Raw genomic sequence first — 19297 nt, forward strand, 5'->3', positions numbered from 1 at the left:
TTGTTTTATCTGATTGCCAAAAATTAAATACATTAAAAAAATATGCTACCTTTATAAAGCATGCAGTCTGCAAAGAACCTAGTAATGTATGAAATAAATGTAGAGCCTTAAATGCGGAGTTTTGTCACCTTAAACAGAAGACAGTTTTGATCAATGATGAATGTAATCTGTAATCTGAATTTGGTCCTCTAATTAATCATAAGCAAATACAATTCCTCGTACACTCGTAGGTTATTGATGTTGTAAATTATTTTCAAATCTCCTGTTCCTTAAAATATAACAACAACCTAAAATCTCTAATTAGAATTATTATGATTTTTTATTATATTTTTAATTCTCAGGATTTAGAGTTCTGTTTTCACAGCAGCTGTCGCTGACTAATGGCAGGTTGTAAATTTGAGGGAGATGTCCTCGCTTACAATTTGAAACACGCGGACGTTGCACATTAATTTGGAAGTCTGCAGCAGTGCACTTCCGGTGGTGACGCCGCTGCCTTGACGCGTGTTTGAGCGTCACCTCAGATCTGAGCTCTCCGGGGGGGAACTACGCGCTGTTGTGGCCGATGCGTCTGACGGAGCGGGGCGCCACACGTCGGTCCAGGCTCACTGCTGCTGCTGGTTGGACTTTAACATCTCACCATCTGAATCGTCTTTTGTTTGTTTCCCTCTGGATCAATAATCGGCCATTGAGCTCGCGTCGGTTGCTGTTGGTATGCGTCCGTATCGGTAAGAACTCATCTCGGTCTTCTGCCTCAAACTCCTGCAGCTTGAAACTCCCCAAACATGGTTCTAAATAGTTATGACTCATAATGACTTACATATGTTTAAGTCTACAAATGTATGCAGTAGATATGTGTGTGTGTGTGTGTGTGTGAGTGTGTGTGTGTGATCCAGTTGTGAGGATCAGGTGAGTCACACACACACACACACACCTATTAATGGGATGAGAGACAGAGAACATATAATCTCTTCTTTGCTTTCTTCTTCTTTTGTCCTGCTCGACTGAACCACTCGGGCTTCAGCCGCTGACAGAACTTCATTTAGTTTTCGGTCAATTTAAGAGGAAGAAAAAGTGAGGCGCATCAGTCAGTGTCGAAAGGAAATCTAGGGTTTTGTTGTTTTAAAGTCAGCGCAGGATGAAGTTGCGCGGCATCGAGCAGCAGATACAATGCAGAACTGATGGTTCCCTTGATTATCCACAAGGAATACCCTCCCATTAGAACCAACCATGTTCCTGCAGCTTCACCTGTCAGCACAGGAGCTACTCATCCCTGACTTCCTGTCTACCCAGAATCCTCTGAGGCCCACCTACTCCCCCTCTCTGTGACTTTGATCAAAGCTGTGAAGCAGATACAGATTGATGGAATAAGGGGGTTACGTAAATCTGAATGATGTAATAATTTTTGCTCAAGGACAAATATTGTAAATGGTTCCAATGGAGTGTTGTGTTAAGAGCGCTGGCGTTGCTCTTGTGTGTTGTACAACAATAGGAAGGAGACGTTCCCTCTGAATAACAGACCACTTGAAGGGCTGTCACAACAAGGTAACAAGCCTGTTTCGGTTCAAAAGCGTGTGTTTTTTTTCAACACGGGTCTTTTTTTGTGGATGATTTTGAAACAAAACCTCGAGGGACGACAGCATTATTGAATTAATTATGTGAAATCTAAACCAAACTGAGAGCGAAAAATGTTTTGCATAATCTAGCAAACCTAACACCTGTTCACGTCTGATAAAAAAAAAAACAGCGCCCCGCAGCTTCTCTAAGCTTTTCCATAATAAGCATCAGTCCTATTGATGCTACTACAGAGCCATTTCCCTCAGGAGTCGGTGGAGACCAAAATAGGAGCTTAAATAAGAGCAAATATTGGACTTAAAGTCACCAGATAACTGTAACTGAGGCACCACTACATGGTGGAACATACAGCAAATTAAATAAGTGCAGGTTTAAGGTGCAACATGTAAGAACTTAGTTAAAACATTATAAAAAAAATATATATCATCAACAGAATTCAAAGACGTTTTTTGCCATTATGGCATCTATTTATCGAGTAGTCGAGAAGTTAGCATGGTAACCATGGTAACCATGCTAACCCCTTCTAAAGCTATGAGCTTGGTCACCAGCCGCTGAGTAAGAGGGCGGTGGCTGGGGGAGGGGTGAGGTGGTAGATTGGTCACCAGCATCCCATGCACTAGCATGGGAAGTTCCCTGCCCATGCTGGCAGGGAACACCTGTGCCTGAGTCCTGATCAATCAGCATCTTGATTTGCCACACCTGTCAGCTGGATGGCTTATTTTATTGGATTTTAACAAATGTGTGCTCAACATCTGAAAGAAGAAATTATTTTGTGTACCTACAAAAGAAAAACTTTATAAAATTGTTAACTTAAACTTGTGAGAGAAATGGAAGCAACAAACAAAGTGTTGCATTTATAGTGCTGGTCACCAGCGTACCAGCACCAAAACACAACATATGCTGGTCTATGCTGGTTTTTCCAGCAGGGTTGTTATTATGTTGAACAGATATCTGCCGAAGTTAGCATGCTAACTGACTAGCCTGTCCCAGTGCAAAGCTCCCTTGCTAACGGCGTAATCACCAACTTTCCCATGGTGCACCAGGCTCACAGTTTGGACTGCTGGCTTCAAGACTAAGTGAGCTACTGGCAGCTACAGTTAGCAGCATTTTAGCAGTTACTCTAGTGATGTGCTGCCCCCAGGCACGTGGCGGATTCCTCCATTTAGCACCTTTAAGTAATCAACTTAAGTATTTCCCTCTCGTGTCACTTCATTCTTCTCCTCCAGCCACTTTCACGAGAAATATTGGACTTTTGATTCTCCCTGATATATTTGAAGGCCCGACGCTCGCAGCTGTCTTCACTTATTTCCTGATGATAGCTCGTCAAGACTTTCATCTCCCCCTCCCTCCTCTTTCTCTCTTTTGTGCACCTGTTGGGGTGAACACCAACGCGTACGCTACCTTACACAACATCTGTGCAGCTTTAATTCCATTGTTGCACCCACAAATAGCTGTTTGGTCATGGAAACCATTCAAAGAACAGCGGAAGCAAGGTGTGTAAAAATCAACTGTAACTAGGAACAACTGCTCGTAACGATGGCACTGCGGTGACGAATCGGCCGCCATCGGTTTTGCTCCTCTAATGACCAGTGTGCCCGTGACGCAGTTCAACGGGAGCAGTTGGTGTTTGCAGTGATTTCCAAACAGGAGGCGCCCTGCTGTCAGACAGATTGTCTGTAATTACAATCCTCTCCAGGTGGAGCCATGCATGTGTGCGCCAGAGAACGGACACACACACACACACGGACTGTACAAACACACCACCAGAGGCCAGGCCATGTCGACGCACCAGACGGGTGTGTGTAAATTAAATGGTGATCAAAATCCACGAGGTTTTTATCAGGAAATCGTCCACTTCCTTCTCCGTTTATACAGGTCAAACTGTAGGAACGTGCCCGTTCAAAGCAAGTCCACCAAAGTATCCTTCAAATGTTCATCTATGGTTGAATCAGATTAACAATAAAAAGCACAAATCAGCGTGCGTTTCTTCTCCTGCCTCGCCACCATCTTGACCTCACCATAACAACCCCCCTCCTCCTTCTTCAACACACACACACACACACACACACACACACACACACAGGTCCTTAAGCAGGCTTTTGGTTCTATCCTTAGCCCTACCCCTCCTGCCTGTCCCCTCCTCTCCTCACTTCTCCTCCCTCCCTCCCTCCCTCTCCGGTGTGCCCGATTACCGACTGCCATTTTACCCTGCGAGCCCTTAGAGCCAGGGTCTCTGCTGTACATCTTAGTGTATGACTCAATAGTGCTGACTCTTGATCTGACCGGAACGGATCCCCTCCAGCTTTATTCTGTTTTTTACATCTCTTTGGACCATGTTTCCTAAATACGTAAGTAGTGCACCCGATAGATTACAGACTGGTGTAATAATGTGTCTGCTTGCTTAACTTTGTTAACTGTTCTTAAGTTCTCATGTAAGGATTTAAAAAGTCTTAAGTCTTGTTCATATGTGGCGGACCCTGCCACCTCTCTAGCTTCAAACAATGTTCAACAGCGGTCTGGAGAAAATAAACATTTCTGAGTTTGTGTTATTACTTTGTTACTATAGTAAATATACAAAGTCTGAGTTTGAATTTCTTCTCCAAAACTGAACAGTGACCCTTTAAATCTTAATATCAACAAAAGGAATGTAAATCAGGCTAATAATACTGTGGTCAATGAGCGTATCCCTGAATATAGACATCTGCTTTCAGGTTTGCACTGAGGCCTCGGCAGGAAAAAATAAGTGAAAGACGAGTTCTTTATCTTTCAAGTGTGCAGGCCGACTTTCATAATATCCTCCGTCATCAAACTGTTTTGTAATGATGTGACATTAAATAGCTTAACGTGTCCTCGCCACGCACTTCACATGTATCATTTGAAAGGATTACCTAAATCAAAGCTAGGCAGAGTGAGCTTCAGGGACTATTTCTTTGTGCGCTGTCACCTTGGAAAACGACGATTCGCCGCCACGGCTCATTTTAAGAAATCACGTCTTGTAACAATCGTTTGAATTGTCGCGTTTCCCTGAAAGGAAAAAGGCAAATGCACAAGGGATGATGTTTTAGGTGTGAAGTGGTTAAAAAAGACAGAGCCGCAGGGGGATTAAGAAGCAGAGCATCACGTTGGGGGCAGTGATCTGTCCTGCGGTCTAGCCTCATGCGACTTAAAAGCCTGCTAAGCCCGCTGATAACATTCACCTTTTTCTGCATGGGCCGCTGAAAGTCATCCCAGTAAACCAGTTTTGATCTTGATCTTCATCTCATGTACTGGTTCAGGAAGGAGTGTTGATATTGCGTCTCATGTCAAGGAATTACACGGTACGCAGGCTGTTCAGAAGCAGGACAGAAACTTTTCACGTCCTCTACAAATAGGATTTCTAGATGTGTGTTAGGCTGCTCCACTAAATATAGCAGGCTGTGGGAAGCTCAGCCTTTAACATGCACAGTATGGAGATGTACATGTTGCTGTATTTAATATATTTCTTTTACGTTATGTGGCGGTTTTCTGATAAGAAATTGGTGCCAGTCCATGGATTTTCTTTTGTCCCAACACTGAATAAATCAAGCAGAGTTGGTTCTGTCAGTTTTTTCAGGGCAGGAAATAATGCAGGACGGCAGCACTTTCAGGTTGGCATATACGAAGCCATTTAGTTTTAACTTTACGTGATTGATTTTGTAAGGAATGCTTTCCCCTGTTGTAGCCAAATGACACACGCAACTGCCTTATGCATTCAGGAAGTCCTGTTAATGTATGTCCTGTCCTGAATTCCCAGTCAAACACCCTGATTAGCAGCTGTGACGCTGCGAGTGTGATTAGAAAGTGCGAACAGAAAAAACGAAAGGTTGGATAAGACACTGAAGTGTGGTCTAAATGTGAATATATTTGCAAATTGTTTTAGTGATCAACAACTTTTTTTTTATATTTTGATTGTGTTGAACGTTTGTGTGCCTCCCACAGGTGTGTGTGAGATCGCAGCATGGACTCAGTCCGGGCAGAGATGTGGGACCCCCGCCCCCCATCTAAATATGCCTCACCCCTCCCCCAGCCACCGCCCTCCTACTCACGCCTCGCCCATGTGACCACAGCCACCCCGGCCAAGCGGATCACCTTCTATAAAAGCGGCGACAGCCAGTTCGGGGGCATCAGGATGGCGGTCCACAAGCGCAGCTTCAAATGCTTCGATGCCCTGCTGGACGACCTATCCCAAAAGGTTAGCGTGACAGGTGTCAGAGCACTGACGTAGAGGTGTCTTTTGATGCTGACTGTGTGGATGCAGCTGCACTGCACTTTAACCTTTTTCAGGAGAATTTGCTGTTTGCTTCCTCTGCTTTTTACCCGCTGAGAGACATTCATCCTTTTAAAATTTTTTTTAATTTTACCATTATTTTTTTTATTTTTAAAATATAGTCTGGGAAGTTTAAAGCTAACAGGCTAACGTTGCTGTTCGCTGCTTCAACAGGCTAACATCAGTGTTAGATTCGCCAGTGCCAACATGCATATTTGCTTCTCCAACTGGCTAACATTGGTGTTAATTTAACCTACTGGCTAATATTGCTGTTAGCCTCTCCAATGCTAATATCAGAGTTAGCTTCTACAACAGGCTTTCCAGGCTATAATATTTCACTGTTGATGTTGTTCTCTATCTGACTTAACGTGGGGTACAGACATAACAACAGTGGTGCGGCCATTTTTGGGAAGCTTTTTGAATTTAGCAAACATGGTTCTGTAATAAAAGTAAAATTTCAGACTTCATAAGTTTCTGCAAAGAGGCCCAAGGTCAAACATCACATGCTTATGTATCCATGTACAGGTGCCCCTGCCATTTGGCGTGCGCACAGTGACCACCCCCCGTGGCATCCACGCCATCAAACACCTGGAGCAGCTCCAGGACGGCGGCTGCTATCTCTGCTCTGACCGGCGGCAGGCTAAGCCAGTCAACATGGAGATAGCCGGCAAACGCCAAAACATGTGGTACCATCACAGCCACAAGCCCCATCGGCCTGAAACCTTGTCCTCAACACCGCCCGGCCATATGCCTTACAGGCAGCGACGGATCCTGCTGGTAAAGAACAGCGAGCCGGGGATGAGGAGGAGCGTGGTGCTTAGCAGGAGGTCAGCCAGGAGCCTGAGGGCCTTTCTTGATGAGGTGTCCGAGGTGATGCAGTTCCATGTCCGCAAACTCTACACTGCAGAGGGACGCAGGGTAGGATGTCTTCTGTTTTTGAATGCACGGAGGGTTATGTATTATAGATGATACCCTGTGTGGTGGAGACTCCTGACACTGTGATTTGTTTCTAGATTGACAGCGTGCAAAGCCTGATGACTTGTCCTGGGGTGCTGGTGTGTGTCGGCCGGGAGGCCTTCAGTCCAATGCTGGTGCACTTTATCAGGAAAAGCTCAGAGGAAAAACTGCCTTGTCTGGGCACCAAGTCACCTAGTCTTGGCCCCAGGACGCCTGGAAACGGGGCTCGATCCCCTGCTACTCAAAGTGGACGATCCCCACCTCATGGAGCTCAGTCCAGAGCCAGTCAGTACAGCGAAGGGCATGAAAGCAAGAAAAATGGTAAGTTTTTTAATCTTCAACAAATGCACATGTATTTTGATAAACACTATTAGTGGAGTATATGCCCAAAACATGAGTAGTTAAAGGAGTCAGAAAAAAGTGCAACTGAGGTTATACTGATGTTTGCTTTTCTTCTCTTAATTCAGTTAACTTTGGTTTGGCAACCAAAAAGAGCATCATCCACCCTCGCTCAGACTCCTCAACCCGCTCCGCCCGTTTCTCCTTGTCCTCCGAGAAGTCATACAGCAACGGCGTCAGCACCTATTCCCAGGCCAGACCGGATGTTTCCAACGAAGACATTGAAAAGCGTGTCTTGGTCAACAAAGACGGCAGCCTCTCAGTCGAGATGAGGGTGCGTTTTCGCCTACAGAATGACGAGACCCTCCAGTGGTCTACGCAAATTAAGAAATCCCCATCTCTGACCAACGAATGCTGTCCATTGAGCCAGGCCCCTCCCCATTACCTGCAGCAGGCTCAGTCAGAGAGCTGCTCCGACCCTGATTCCACATCCTTCGACCCAGAGGGCGTGGAGGCAATGCAGCAGGTTTCAGATGGGAGCCACTGCCCCTGCTGCTACCAGAGGCAGGAACAGCAGTACGACTTGTGGGAAAACCCAGCACACAGCCACCAACACCATCCTGTCCCTCCCCAACATACATCCAGGCAAACCCACACTGTTATGAGACAGACACACTCCTCGAGCTCTTCCTCGTCAGGTAACTCCAGGAGGGTGGTGCGTTGTCGAGCGCGACTCTCCAATTGCGGAGGAGGCTCGGGTTCAGAGCAGAGCCAACTGCTCCAAGAGGAGATGTGTGTTACTGAGCAGGTCGAGCGTAGAGTTAAGGTGGAGCAGGATGGAGACACCCGTGTGGAGGTGTGCAGAGTAAGCCGGTGCTGCAGCCGCAGCGAGGTAGTCGCCCGAAAGTCGGTAGAGGATGAGCTAATGGTGGAAGAAGGGGCCGAACGTCCGCTGTCTGCAATCAGCAGCTCCTCTCGTGTCCTGCAGTCACTGAAAGAGGACCAGGACGATGACTTGCCACCAAGCGCCTCCCAATGCAGTCATTGCAATGCACCGTCTCCATCCGAAACATCTGGGATTCACCAGGATGACAAACCAGCAGGCAACACGTCTGCTGGTCCTGGGTACTCTACAGAACACACCAAGCAAAAGGACAGGGAAGAGAAAGGAAGCAGGGCAGTATCGGCAGCCTCTTCCTGTCACTGTGGAGCAGCCACCCCACGTTCAACTGCTGGAGCAGAGGAGGTGGACAGAGCTGCCAGCTCCAGAATGAGCAGAGCCTCCTGCAGGTCCAGCAAAGCCAAGTTCCCAACCTCAGAGGAAGAGGGAGCTGCAGATGATGAGGATGAAGAGATAAAGAGGGTTGTCAGTGGCCTGTCTGGTTGCACAGGGCTTTCAGGACGCTCCAGCGCATCCAGTGTGTGTCACACTTGTGGAGGCTGCAAACGTGGGGTCAACTCTGTTTCCAGTAGTAGAGCATCACAGAGGTCCCAGCATCCCCCCCGAGCCTCTCCAAAGCCTGACACCCCTCTCTTTGACCAAGAGAACGCCGGTAATGGCAGCGACGACAATGGCTCGGATGGTTCAGCCGAGTCAACACAATCCAACAGGACCAACCTCACTGACCACGGCCGCATTTCTGCGATATCAAATGTCCAGGAGGGCAGAGCATCGAGTGCTATGTCAGGGGCATCAGATCTTGAGGCAGTGGGAAAAGAAGAAGACGAGAGGGCTCCGAGCGCGGCCTCAGCCAGAAGTCACATGTCCAATAGATCACACAAGTCCGGCTGTAGTGGAATCAAGCAAAAAGAGGAGGAGAGAAGCCCCAGTGCCATGTCGGCCAAGTCTCACAAATCCACCTGCAGCTGCACAGGTGAGGGTCATGACGTCAAGACAAGAGAGGAAGCAGAGGGAGATAACGCCGTGGAGAGAGCACTGAGCTCTTTGTCGGCCAAATCCGGTGCTTCGGTCAAGCTAGCTATTAAGGTCGCCACCCCAACTGACGACACAGCTGTGGAAGAGGATGACACTGACAAAAGAGCTCCCAGTGCGCTCTCTGTCAAGTCCAGTTCATCCGTCAAGTCCTGCAAGTCAAAAAGGCCTGATAGTGCAATGTCGGCTAAATCAGCCAAGTCAGCTAAATCAAACGTGTCAGCGAAGTCCGGCACATCTCAGAGGTCCGCTCGCGGTCATTGTATGGAAGCAGTTTCTCCAGATGCTGATGCAGCCGATGAAGCTGTTGTGGAAACAACAGGACAGGAAGAGGTAATGGAGGTAGAGGAGAGAGCGGCGAGTGCCATGTCAGCCAAGTCCCATCTGTCTGCCAAGTCCAATAAATCCAATAAGTCCAGCAAAGTTTCAGAACGGTCCCTCTCTCCCCGATCAGAACCTGGAGGAGATCTAGAGAAACGGGCGACAAGTCAAATGTCCAGCAGGTCAGTTAAATCTAACACGTCCGCTAAGTCTTCAAAGTCATGCAATGAGACTGCAGCATCACCAAGCTTAAGGGCAGCTGAGGATAAAGAGAATGAGGAAAATGAAGACAGGGCAGCCACTGCAGCGTCCTCTAAATCGCATAAATCTGACTGTAACGAGAACGCAGGAGCAAGTTCCGAAACAGAGGACAATAGAGAAGAAGGTGACGAGAATTCCTCTCCAGCCGAAGAACCAACAACGACAGTGGCGGAGGACAGAACCCCCAGTGCCATGTCGGGGAAATCGCACATGTCTGCCAGGTCCTCCAAGTCCCAGAAGTCAAACCGAACCACAGCGTCTCCGAGTCCAAATGAAGCCGATGATCCTTCTGTTGAGACAAATGAAGGAGAGCAGGAACATTTAGAGCGAGGGGCGAGTGCCTTGTCTGTAAAGTCAAAAACTTCTCACAGGTCAAACGCCAGCAAGAAATCCGGGTCACCAAATCCAAATATTGTCACCATTAACATAACAGAAGGAGCTGACGAGGAAGGAAATGATGCAACAGAGAGAGCACCGAGCGCCGCGTCGGTTAAATCAGGGAAATCATCTGCCTCATCACGCAGGTCCAATTGTAACGGAGCAGCTGATGCAGGCAAGGAGGTTGCGGAAGACAGTGCATCAAGCACTAAATCTTCTAAACACTCTCACGGTCAAACTCTCTCACCCAGGAGGTCCCCACAGACCCAGTCACCCAAAGCTCCAGCCACACCCCCCAGCAGTCCTCAATCAACTGGGCAACAGTTGTTGCCTGGCCAGGCTGTTGGAGAGACAAGAGGACCCAGTGCCTTGTCTGTTCACTCCATAAAGTCATCCAAATCTGGCAAATCCAAATGTAGCTGTGGAGCCGCTTCAGCAAAGAAAGACAAGGAAGAAGAGGAGAAAGGGGAAGATAATGAGGAAGCTTCTGAGCGGGCTGCCAGCATCCTGTCATCCTCAACCAGAAGACAGAGGAGAGAAACGGGAGGCACCGAGCAACCACTTAGTCGAAACTCCTCAGGGTCAGTCTCCCTTGGGTTGCCGGAAGACCAAGAAACAGCTGACTCAGACAGTGGCAAGTCCAGTGTTTCTTGTCACGTGAACGCTGAGAGGAAGTCCCAAGTTAAGACTCCCGATGTCCCCAGTAGGAACTTGGAGGGAAGGGAGTCTGCCATGTCTAAAAAGTCCAACAATAGTGGCAGTAAGAGCACTTTGTCTCACAATCCCCCGGCAGTCGATATCCCGACTATCGAAACCCCAGGAGAAGAAGGTGGGGAGCGAAAAACAGTGAGAGCAGCCAGTGCAATTTCATCAAAAAGCAACAGGTCTCACAAGTCTTGTGGCAACTGTGGCGTCAAAGCAGCCGCTCAAACGCTTGACGTTAATCCTAAAGAGCGACATGCCAGGACGAACCCCACCAACGCAGGAACTGACCTCGAAACAGGAAGTGTGAAGTCCGATTCAGCGACAAAAGCTAGCGACAAGTCCTCGTCGGCAGGAGCTAAAGTTCGCAGCAAATCAAGTGCTAGCATTAAAAATGCTAATGCAGCCAAAACAACTGCTGGAGATCCGGGAAATAATGACTCTGTAAACCAGGCCATCAGTAGACCAGCGAGTGAGGCCGAAGAGAAAGAAGATGACAAGGCCAAATCCATCAGCAGCATCAAAACATCCACTTCTCAAAAGAAAGAAACAACTATCAAACCCTCGAGCCCCTGCCTGCGACCCAGCTCCAGACCATGCAGCAAAGTGGAGACATGCAGCGAAAGCACTCTGTCTCACTCCCTGTCTGCTGCTGACCTGCTGAAGGAAGTATTAGCTGCGGCGCGTCCACATAGCCGACAGTCGAATGCCAGCAAGAAAAGCGACAAGCCCAGGAGCGAGAAGAGTCGAAGAAGCAGGCACCAGTTGGATCAGGAGGAGCTGAGACTGACGCCCGCCTGTCTGCCCAACGCCTCGCCCAACGAGGTCGTCAGTGACTGGCTGCGGAGCATTCCCGCCGACAGCAGCATGCTAGAACTGGGCGACGAGCTACACGAGGAGGAGGAGGAGACGGCGGCGGCGGAGGAGAAATCCGGAGAGGAGGCAGCAAAGGAGGAGGAGAGTCCCGAAGATGAGAAAGTGGAGGATGAGGTGGAGAAAGTTGAGGCTGAGGAGGAGAAGACGGAGGAAGCCGAAGGCGATGCAGCAGAAGAGGAGAAGGGTTCAGATCCGGCTCCAGGCGATGCAGAGGAGACCGTTCCGTGCCCCATGCTGAGGGACGAGTCTCTGCCCAGGAACTGGCACTCTTCAGCTGCAGTGATGAAAGTCCTGCTGAGCTCTTCTACGGGTCGATGTCAGAGCATGCCGGAGGTGAGCCAGTGAATTAACGTAGATTACATAATGTACATAACAAAATATATCAAATGCTATCAAGGGTTTGTGTCTTGATGACGAAACTATTTTAAATGCAATTTGCAATATAACTATTTTATCAATCAAAGCTAATAATACGATCTAAAATTGTTACTGCTTTTTTTCCATGTCGGTGATCATTTTTGCAAACATTTAGATTTACCTTCATTACAACTTACGCTCCGAGCCAAGAGCTAGCGAGTGTCAGTGAAGGAGCTGCCACCACCTGTGAGAAAGAGGATAATGTTGATAAGCGACGACTTTTTATGTGTTTATGAGTACATGCATGCTCAGATTAAGCGAGGGTCCATTCATTGGACTTGGACTACACTGGAAACCAGTATTCTTCAAGAATGACTAATTAACGATGATGTAGACCATGAGGACAATTTATGTTTGTAATATAATCTCTTGTCTCTGCTGTCGTCTGCAGGTGTCTCCAGTTTACGGCCGTAGACTCAGCACGTCAGCCAGGGGCTTCTTGGACTGTTTGGCCCAGCTCCAGCTCATCGACCCCGGCTGCAACCAGCAGAAGGACTGCAACCAGCGGTACGAGGAAATAATGACCATCCTTCAATCCCTCTGGCTCACTGAGCCCAGGGACTTTGATGCCAAGGTGGCGAAGGAGGTTGGAAAAGATCAGGTGACTCCGCCGAGGTCCTCATCCGGGGTGGATATGAGCAGTGGCTCTGGCGGATCAGGGAAGGAGAATGGGAATCAAGGTGGTGATGAAACGGAGCAAAACAAAGCAAATGAGGCAGGATCTTTACCGGAGGACGACGCAGCGGAGAAGGTTGGAGAAGAGGAGGAGAAAGCTGAGGCAGAACCACAGGAAGCCAAGACAGACTTAGCCGAGGAACAGGTGCAGAGTGAAGAGCAAAGTACAGCTCTGGACAGCCCCAGAACCACTGAGAACCCCTCATCGTCGGACAAGAGCTCCGCTAACGACAGCTCCAAATCCCCCACCGATAACGAACGAGAGACGCCGGAGGACTCCAGCTCAGGCACGCCGCCGACCGTCCTGCGAGCGCCTTTGTCAAAAAAACTCTCCCAAGACCCTGATCCGGTGTGGATCCTGCACCTCCTGAAGAAGCTGGAGAAACAGTTCATGAGCCACTACGTCGACGCCATGGCAGAGTTCAAGGTTCGCTGGGACCTGGACGACAGCCTCATCCTGAACACCATGATGTCTGAGCTGAGGGAGGAGGTGAGCCGGCGCATCCAGAGCAGCATTGAGCGCGAGATGAGGAAGATTCAGAGTCGTGCCGGCAGACTGGGGAGGTCGCCTCAGCCACCGAAAGGACGGAACTTCTCCGGGGACTCCACCACGACGGAGAAGAGGCGTCAAATGCTGAGGGTAAGTCCACCACAAATCACTGGGGTGCACTGGGGCTTGGGAGGCAGAAAGATCATGTTTGATTTGTTTTTCAGGTCATGAAAAAACAGTCATTGAAAACGGCTGACTCTCTCAGCGATGGAGAGACGACGGGTGACTTCAGCGACCAGCGAAGCGAGGACGAGTACTGCCCCTGCGATGCCTGTGTCCAAAAGAAAATGGCCGCCCGGCCTTTCAAGACGAACCCACTGGCAGCTGAGGCACCGGTGATGATGGAGTTTGACCTCCTGAAGATTCTGCAGCTGAAGAAAAGCCCGGCGCCTGCAGTTGATCCACCAACACCTATGGAGGAGGAGGAGAAGGAAGGTGATACCTTATTCGAGGACAAGGAAGTGAAGAGTTTAGAGGTGCTGCAGGAGGAAGAGGAGGAGGATGAAACCAAAGAGGATATCAGAGCTGCAATCGTTTTAGAAGAGACGATCCCAGAGGAAGATGAGGAGGACATAGAGGGGGAGAGAGAGGAAGTGGGCAGTGTGGGCGACGGGGAGCAGAATGAGGGAGAATCAGGTGGTGAGGAGGCCGGGAAAGAGGAGACATCGGAAAATGGAGAGGAGGAGGAGGAAGAGGAGGCACAGTGTCAGTGCCAGTGTGCTGGAGCTGAGGAGGAAGAAGAGGGCGAGGGGGAAACAGCAGAAGGAGAGGACGCTGAGGAAGCGAGCGACAACACGGGTGAGGATGAGGCAGCAGGGGGGGAAGAGGGTGAGAGCGCAGAGGACGAAGGGGAGACAGATGGGAACGAGGGGGAGACAGGAACTGGGGAAGAGGAAGAGGAGAGTGACAAGGAGACAGTAAGAGAAGTGACAGCAGGTGAAGGAGAGACCACTGAAAATGGTGAAGGTGAGGAGGAGGAGGAGGAGGAAGCAGGGGGGGAAGAGTGCGAGGTGTCTGACTTTAAGCCTGAAGAAGAAGAAGAAGAAGAAGAAGAAACAACAACCGGCAAAGAAAGCGGTGAAGAAGAGCCGTCTGGGGAAACGGACGCAAGCGAAGGGTCCCCGCTGGGGGAGGAGTCCGCCGAGGGAAACGCCAGCGCTTCGGCAGAGGCGGAGGACGAAGAGGACGATGGCACCGGAGAGGGGGAGTCGAATGAAGACGCACAGGGAGGAGAGAGTGACCAGCAGGAGAGGGAGGCATCAGAAGAGGAGACAGCCTCGCCACAGGTAGGACCTATCCAATACAGCATGGTAAAGACAGATATAATTAATATCCATCCATCCATCCATTGAGCGCAACTGCTTATGCTGCTGCTACTAATTACAACTTAAATTACAAAATAAATGTAAATTTTATGTATTAGATACTGAGAAGAAAATAGGCCCATGTGAGTTAGTTACAGTTACTAATAAAAACTCATCTTTATTGCACAGTTTAAAACACTTGACTGAAACGTAATCAAATGTAATCCTGTAGTAGTTTGGACTTTTGAAAGGGTAACTAGTAATCTCCACCGGTCGCTTTTCAAAAGTAACCTTCCCAACTCTGATGGTAACGGATAGACGATGACCATTAACTACAAAACTGAAGCCGAGGTTCTAAGAAAGCCTTGACAATGTAACAACCCTAAAAACGTGTATAACAAGTCGTAGAGCCAAGAGGATAGGGTCACATCAGGGAATGTTCCTCCATTCTAGTTATGAAATACCTCTTTAAGCACCACCGACTGTATTTTTAACCGTCTCTGAGTACGTGAACAGGACTGCTGGGCTAAAGTGTACCATACCTTAAAGAGGAATCTGACCTACTGAGGCCCTGACCACTAAGTCTAAGCCTGTGGGAAAAGATAATCCGGCTATCCAATTAGACGGACTGAACAAATCTGTTTTGTTTGGGAGCAACGCGGCGCTTCTGCTGTTTTTGTCAGCCACAAAGTGCCGGTCAAAAGCTCACACACGTCTTTTTAATTTAAGAACTCGGTTTTCACTGCAGCCTTCCAGCGCCGATGAAGAGAACCAGTTTTGATTCCAACCATTCGTTTTGCTCTTGCTGTGTAATTACTGACTCTTAACTGCCCCAGTAGCATCCAATTTAGTTAATTACGACCACTCAGAGATAATTTACTGTTGTCTTGTTTCACCCTCGGGGGGGCCAGGGGGCGACCGAGGGAGAGGAGGCCGACGGCGAAGACTCCGACACCGACTGCAAACGTCCAAGCGACACCAGCGCTGATGAATCAGGACGTGGCGTCACTGAAAACGAGGAGGAGAAAGAGAGCAGTGTCGAGAAGGAGGATGAGGTGAACAAGAACAAAAAGGAGGATTGCGCTCTGCTCCATCAGTTTACCAGGACCTCTGTGGAGTCTCAGCCCGGCTCCTTAGAGGACATTGACACGGAATCCCCCCGTCACCCTGTGGACTCCATAGAAGTGCCCAAAATGGCTGCCGATGACGTTTCCAGCGGCGGTGGTGCCGGCCAGAGGAGGAGCCGGTCGCCAGGTAGGGTCAAACGGCGCAAACCCAAGGAGAGCGACGTGGAGCTGGATGACATTTAACTCGCACAGACTACAAACTGTGGATTCAGAGACGTCAGAGGACTCTCACAAACGCCCTCACGGGTACCATTATGTAGGGTAAAGAACTGTCACCGAAAACACTTGAAGCACTTTATCGCTCCAGATCTGGTTTAGTTGGAGTCACGTGTAGAATACTGAAACTTGAAATCACCACCTTATCCTATTTAATTATATTTGCTATGGTTATATATTTATTTTTTTAAGTTAATTGTATGAAGGGGTGTATATTTCTCTTCTGTATATGTATGAAGAAGATAAGTTGTGACACTTATGGGTGCAACATGTGAACTCATGTTTGTGTTCAGTGGACCACAGGTTTAATGATTTATCGAATCATATAGCCATTAAAATATGAAGTACCTCAGAGATATGTTAGAACTTAGATCAGTTCAGTTATTATTATTGTGGTCTCATGCTGTATCCTCAGGGATTTGGACAGCCAGTTTGCTTTGTAAAAGGTCATCTCCTCACTAGTAGGCTACTTAGGCTCACTACCTGTTTAAATCTGTAGTCTTTAAAGTAGACTTCTGTTTAAATCTACTAACACTCTGTGATGTAACCTGATTACCTTAAAGGAATAGTTTGTTATGTCGTTATTCTCAGTTAAGTGAGAGAATTGATACCATTGTCATTTGAAAGATTGCAGTATGTAAGAATTAGCCACCTGTTGAATTCATGCTCCAAAAATAATGGTCAGCTCAGTTAGCTGTGCAGCTAGCTGGACTGCTAGGGTAGTCTTGGTGTTTACACCACTAGCACAGGAGCTTTGGACCGCTGGGAAAAAGAAAGTTTTCATGCCCAGGGCTAGCTGGTTAAAATACTAACTTCATTTGATACCTTTTAGATGTTTTAAACTAACATATTATACCTTTAAACATGAAGCCATAAGACAGGAGACTGTTCGCTTAGCTCAGCTTAGCCTAACTCTGTCCAAAAGTCACAGAACCACAAAAAATACTGTTTTTTGTTTGTAGAAGTTGTGCAAAAACCAAATGGTAAAAATCACAAATTGTGGTGTAGGCTAGGCTACAAGGAGTTATGTGCTGTGCTAAGCTATATTAGCCAAGCATAGTTACTTCTTTTAATGTTGTAGTTAGCATGAGGAATGACACATTCTTTGGGTTAATTAGTGCCCCCTACAGTTGCTAGAGTTTTTAACCTCTGGACAGAGCTGGGCTAGCTGTTTCCTCTTTTCTCCATGCTTTATACCAGCTAAGCTAAGTTAAGCTAATTAACTCCTAGCTGTAGCCTCATATTTAGCATAAGCAACACCATACAGCGGAGGCATCCAACTTAATTAATTAGGTTTAAAGGTGTTGGCAGAGGAATTTGTTAGCTTCGGACCTTTGTACAAAGCCAGGCTAGCTGTTTTCCTCTGTCTTTATGCTAAGCTAAGCTAACCATCTCTTGGCTTTAGCTTCGTATTTAGTCTTGAGAGTAAACAATTTTCTTATCTAAGCCAGAAGTTTAAGTAACAAAAAAAAAACATACATTTATTTCAAGTCACAAACTGTATTTCAGTAGTTTTATTGTGTTATGTTTGAATATTAACCTTTAAAATGTGTTTTTTCCTCTAAACATGCTAATGTGTAAACTCATTAACTTTACCTCATTATATCTGTGTAACCCATTTATTGCGCGTACATTTCTTTAAAAGGATTCCAGTTGAAAAACTTGCACAAACACAATGTGACCACGTATTGTGTGTCTGACACACAAAAGCACGCCAGGAGGCAAACATGAATTTCAGGTTGATGTAAACCTTTCTCTGCTGCTTCAGGTCGAGAGCTTTTCTTAGGTGCGTGTTAGAAGCTGTAGATTCAGGTGGGGTTTGCATAACCAGCCAAGTGGATCAACAGCGTGAAGCATGTTACTGATGCCTTACTGTATCCATGGTTATATGAAGGGGGAGATCATGGTTAAGTGGCCGTCTTTTGTTTTCTGACATCTTCTCTCTCTGTGAGTGGCTCTCCAGCACAGTCAGAGAGTCTGTTAATGAGGCTGGAATGGATCAAAGCTGCTTGTTAAAAATGCTGGAAAAAATATACTTTCCACGACCCGAAAGGGTATTTTCTCACATTTAACCCGAATCAAGCTGAGTGAGCTGGGCTCCGGGGCTTACTCCCTAAACTGTACTCATCACGGTCAGGACAGTTATTGTTTAGTTTGACTAAAGCCTCGTATTTGTGGTACCAAAAGTGTGTGTGTGTGTGTGTGTGTGTGTGTGTGTGTCTGTGTGCCTATGCTGCTATTGGTCTGTTTGGCTGTCCATCTTTCTGTGACATCACCAAGTGAACATCATGTACCTAAAGGCAATGAATATATGAATGTAATAATGTTGATATAAATAAAAAAATTAATGAAATTGATTATCATGTTATTTCACTAACCTTGAGTGTTACCTTGCCAAGCAGATACCGTCTTTTTCAGATGTCTTGCAGTTGGATTTAAAGTAATTGTTTATCTTTTTTTTTTTTGTTAGATGAGATGATACGTCTGTACGTCTAAATATGAAGCTAAAGCCGAACGATAGTTAGCTTAGCTTGCCATGAAGACCAGAAGTAGGGGAGCACAGCTTAAGCTAGCGGCTTCCTCCTGCTTCCACTCCTGATGCTAGCTAAGCTAAGCTAATAAGCTCCTGTCTTTAGCTTCAAAATCATATTTAGCATGCAGACTCATAAAGTACATGAGAAAATTATTCTAAAATGGTTGCTATTCTTCTTGATTTATGTCTACAGGCGATTAGCTTAGCCTAGCATAGAGTCGGCCTCCACACAATACCTGCAGTTTACTCGCCTTCTAGTCATAACACCAAAAGTCATTTTGTAATGTGATTAATAATCAGCCACATTTGGTGATTTTTATTCTTAATTAGTGCACTAAATGCTTCATGCTTTAACTTCATTTCCCAAAGCAGTATACAACATTCCCTTTTTTCTTTTTTTAACAAATGGCTCACTGTGTTGCAGTTCCTGTTTTGGTCTCTAGGTGGCAAACAATACCACCTTTTTTTCCTCTTTTTTTTTTTTTTTTTTCAAAACAAATTCAGAGGTGTTCATGTCAATACCGAGCATTACGTGTTAATGCCTTCTGATCCAGATCTGATGTGCACTTGACCTTCCCGGCCCGCCTTCGCTCTGTGCTCCCCTGCTGCGTTTGGCTCGGCTCCAAAGTTGTCTGGAAAGCGGCTCAGCTGCTCTGAAGATGCACGCACGTCACGCTAATCCAGTACCTGTGTGTGTGTGTGTGTGTGTGTGTGTTTGAGTGTGTCGAGCCACGGCGGGATTGAGGCTGACTTACATCACGCAGACCAGAACGTTAGAGCCTGTGCCTTCTGAAAACTGTTACAGAACAGGGGCTGAAAGTGTCAGTGAGGCACAAAACATTGGCCCAGGA

At 47.2% G+C, this 19297-nt stretch overlaps 1 protein-coding gene across 2 annotated transcripts; it reads left to right on the top strand.

Moving 5' to 3' along the window:
• The first annotated feature begins 527 nt into the window (after positions 1–527).
• Positions 528–18266, top strand: rp1l1a (rp1 like 1a). 2 transcript variants are annotated; one of them, XM_030410324.1, is made up of 8 exons: positions 528–725; positions 5530–5782; positions 6383–6775; positions 6871–7135; positions 7282–11957; positions 12433–13356; positions 13431–14552; positions 15482–18266. In XM_030410324.1, exons 2-8 carry the CDS (start codon positions 5549–5551, stop codon positions 15878–15880), a joined length of 8013 nt encoding a protein of 2670 aa, XP_030266184.1. In that variant the 5' UTR covers positions 528–725; positions 5530–5548; the 3' UTR covers positions 15881–18266. The 2 variants fall into 2 exon arrangements, with proteins under 2 accessions (XP_030266184.1, XP_030266182.1); XM_030410322.1 differs by lacking the exon at positions 528–725 and adding an exon at positions 3787–3920.
• The last annotated feature ends 1031 nt before the right edge of the window (positions 18267–19297 follow it).

The sequence above is a fragment of the Sparus aurata genome, chromosome 24 (assembly GCF_900880675.1).
Source record: "Sparus aurata chromosome 24, fSpaAur1.1, whole genome shotgun sequence".
NCBI lineage: Eukaryota > Metazoa > Chordata > Actinopteri > Spariformes > Sparidae > Sparus > Sparus aurata.

What these genes read in the sequence shown, in the direction of transcription:
- rp1l1a (XM_030410324.1), top strand. Translation starts at nt 5,549, where the DNA reads ATGGACTCAGTCCGGGCAGAGATGTGGGACCCCCGCCCCCCATCTAAA. An exon ending in TGGACGACCTATCCCAAAAG is followed by an intron (nt 5,783 to 6,382) that starts GTTAGCGTGACA and finishes ATCCATGTACAG; the next exon opens with GTGCCCCTGCCATTTGGCGT. An exon ending in ACACTGCAGAGGGACGCAGG is followed by an intron (nt 6,776 to 6,870) that starts GTAGGATGTCTT and finishes ATTTGTTTCTAG; the next exon opens with ATTGACAGCGTGCAAAGCCT.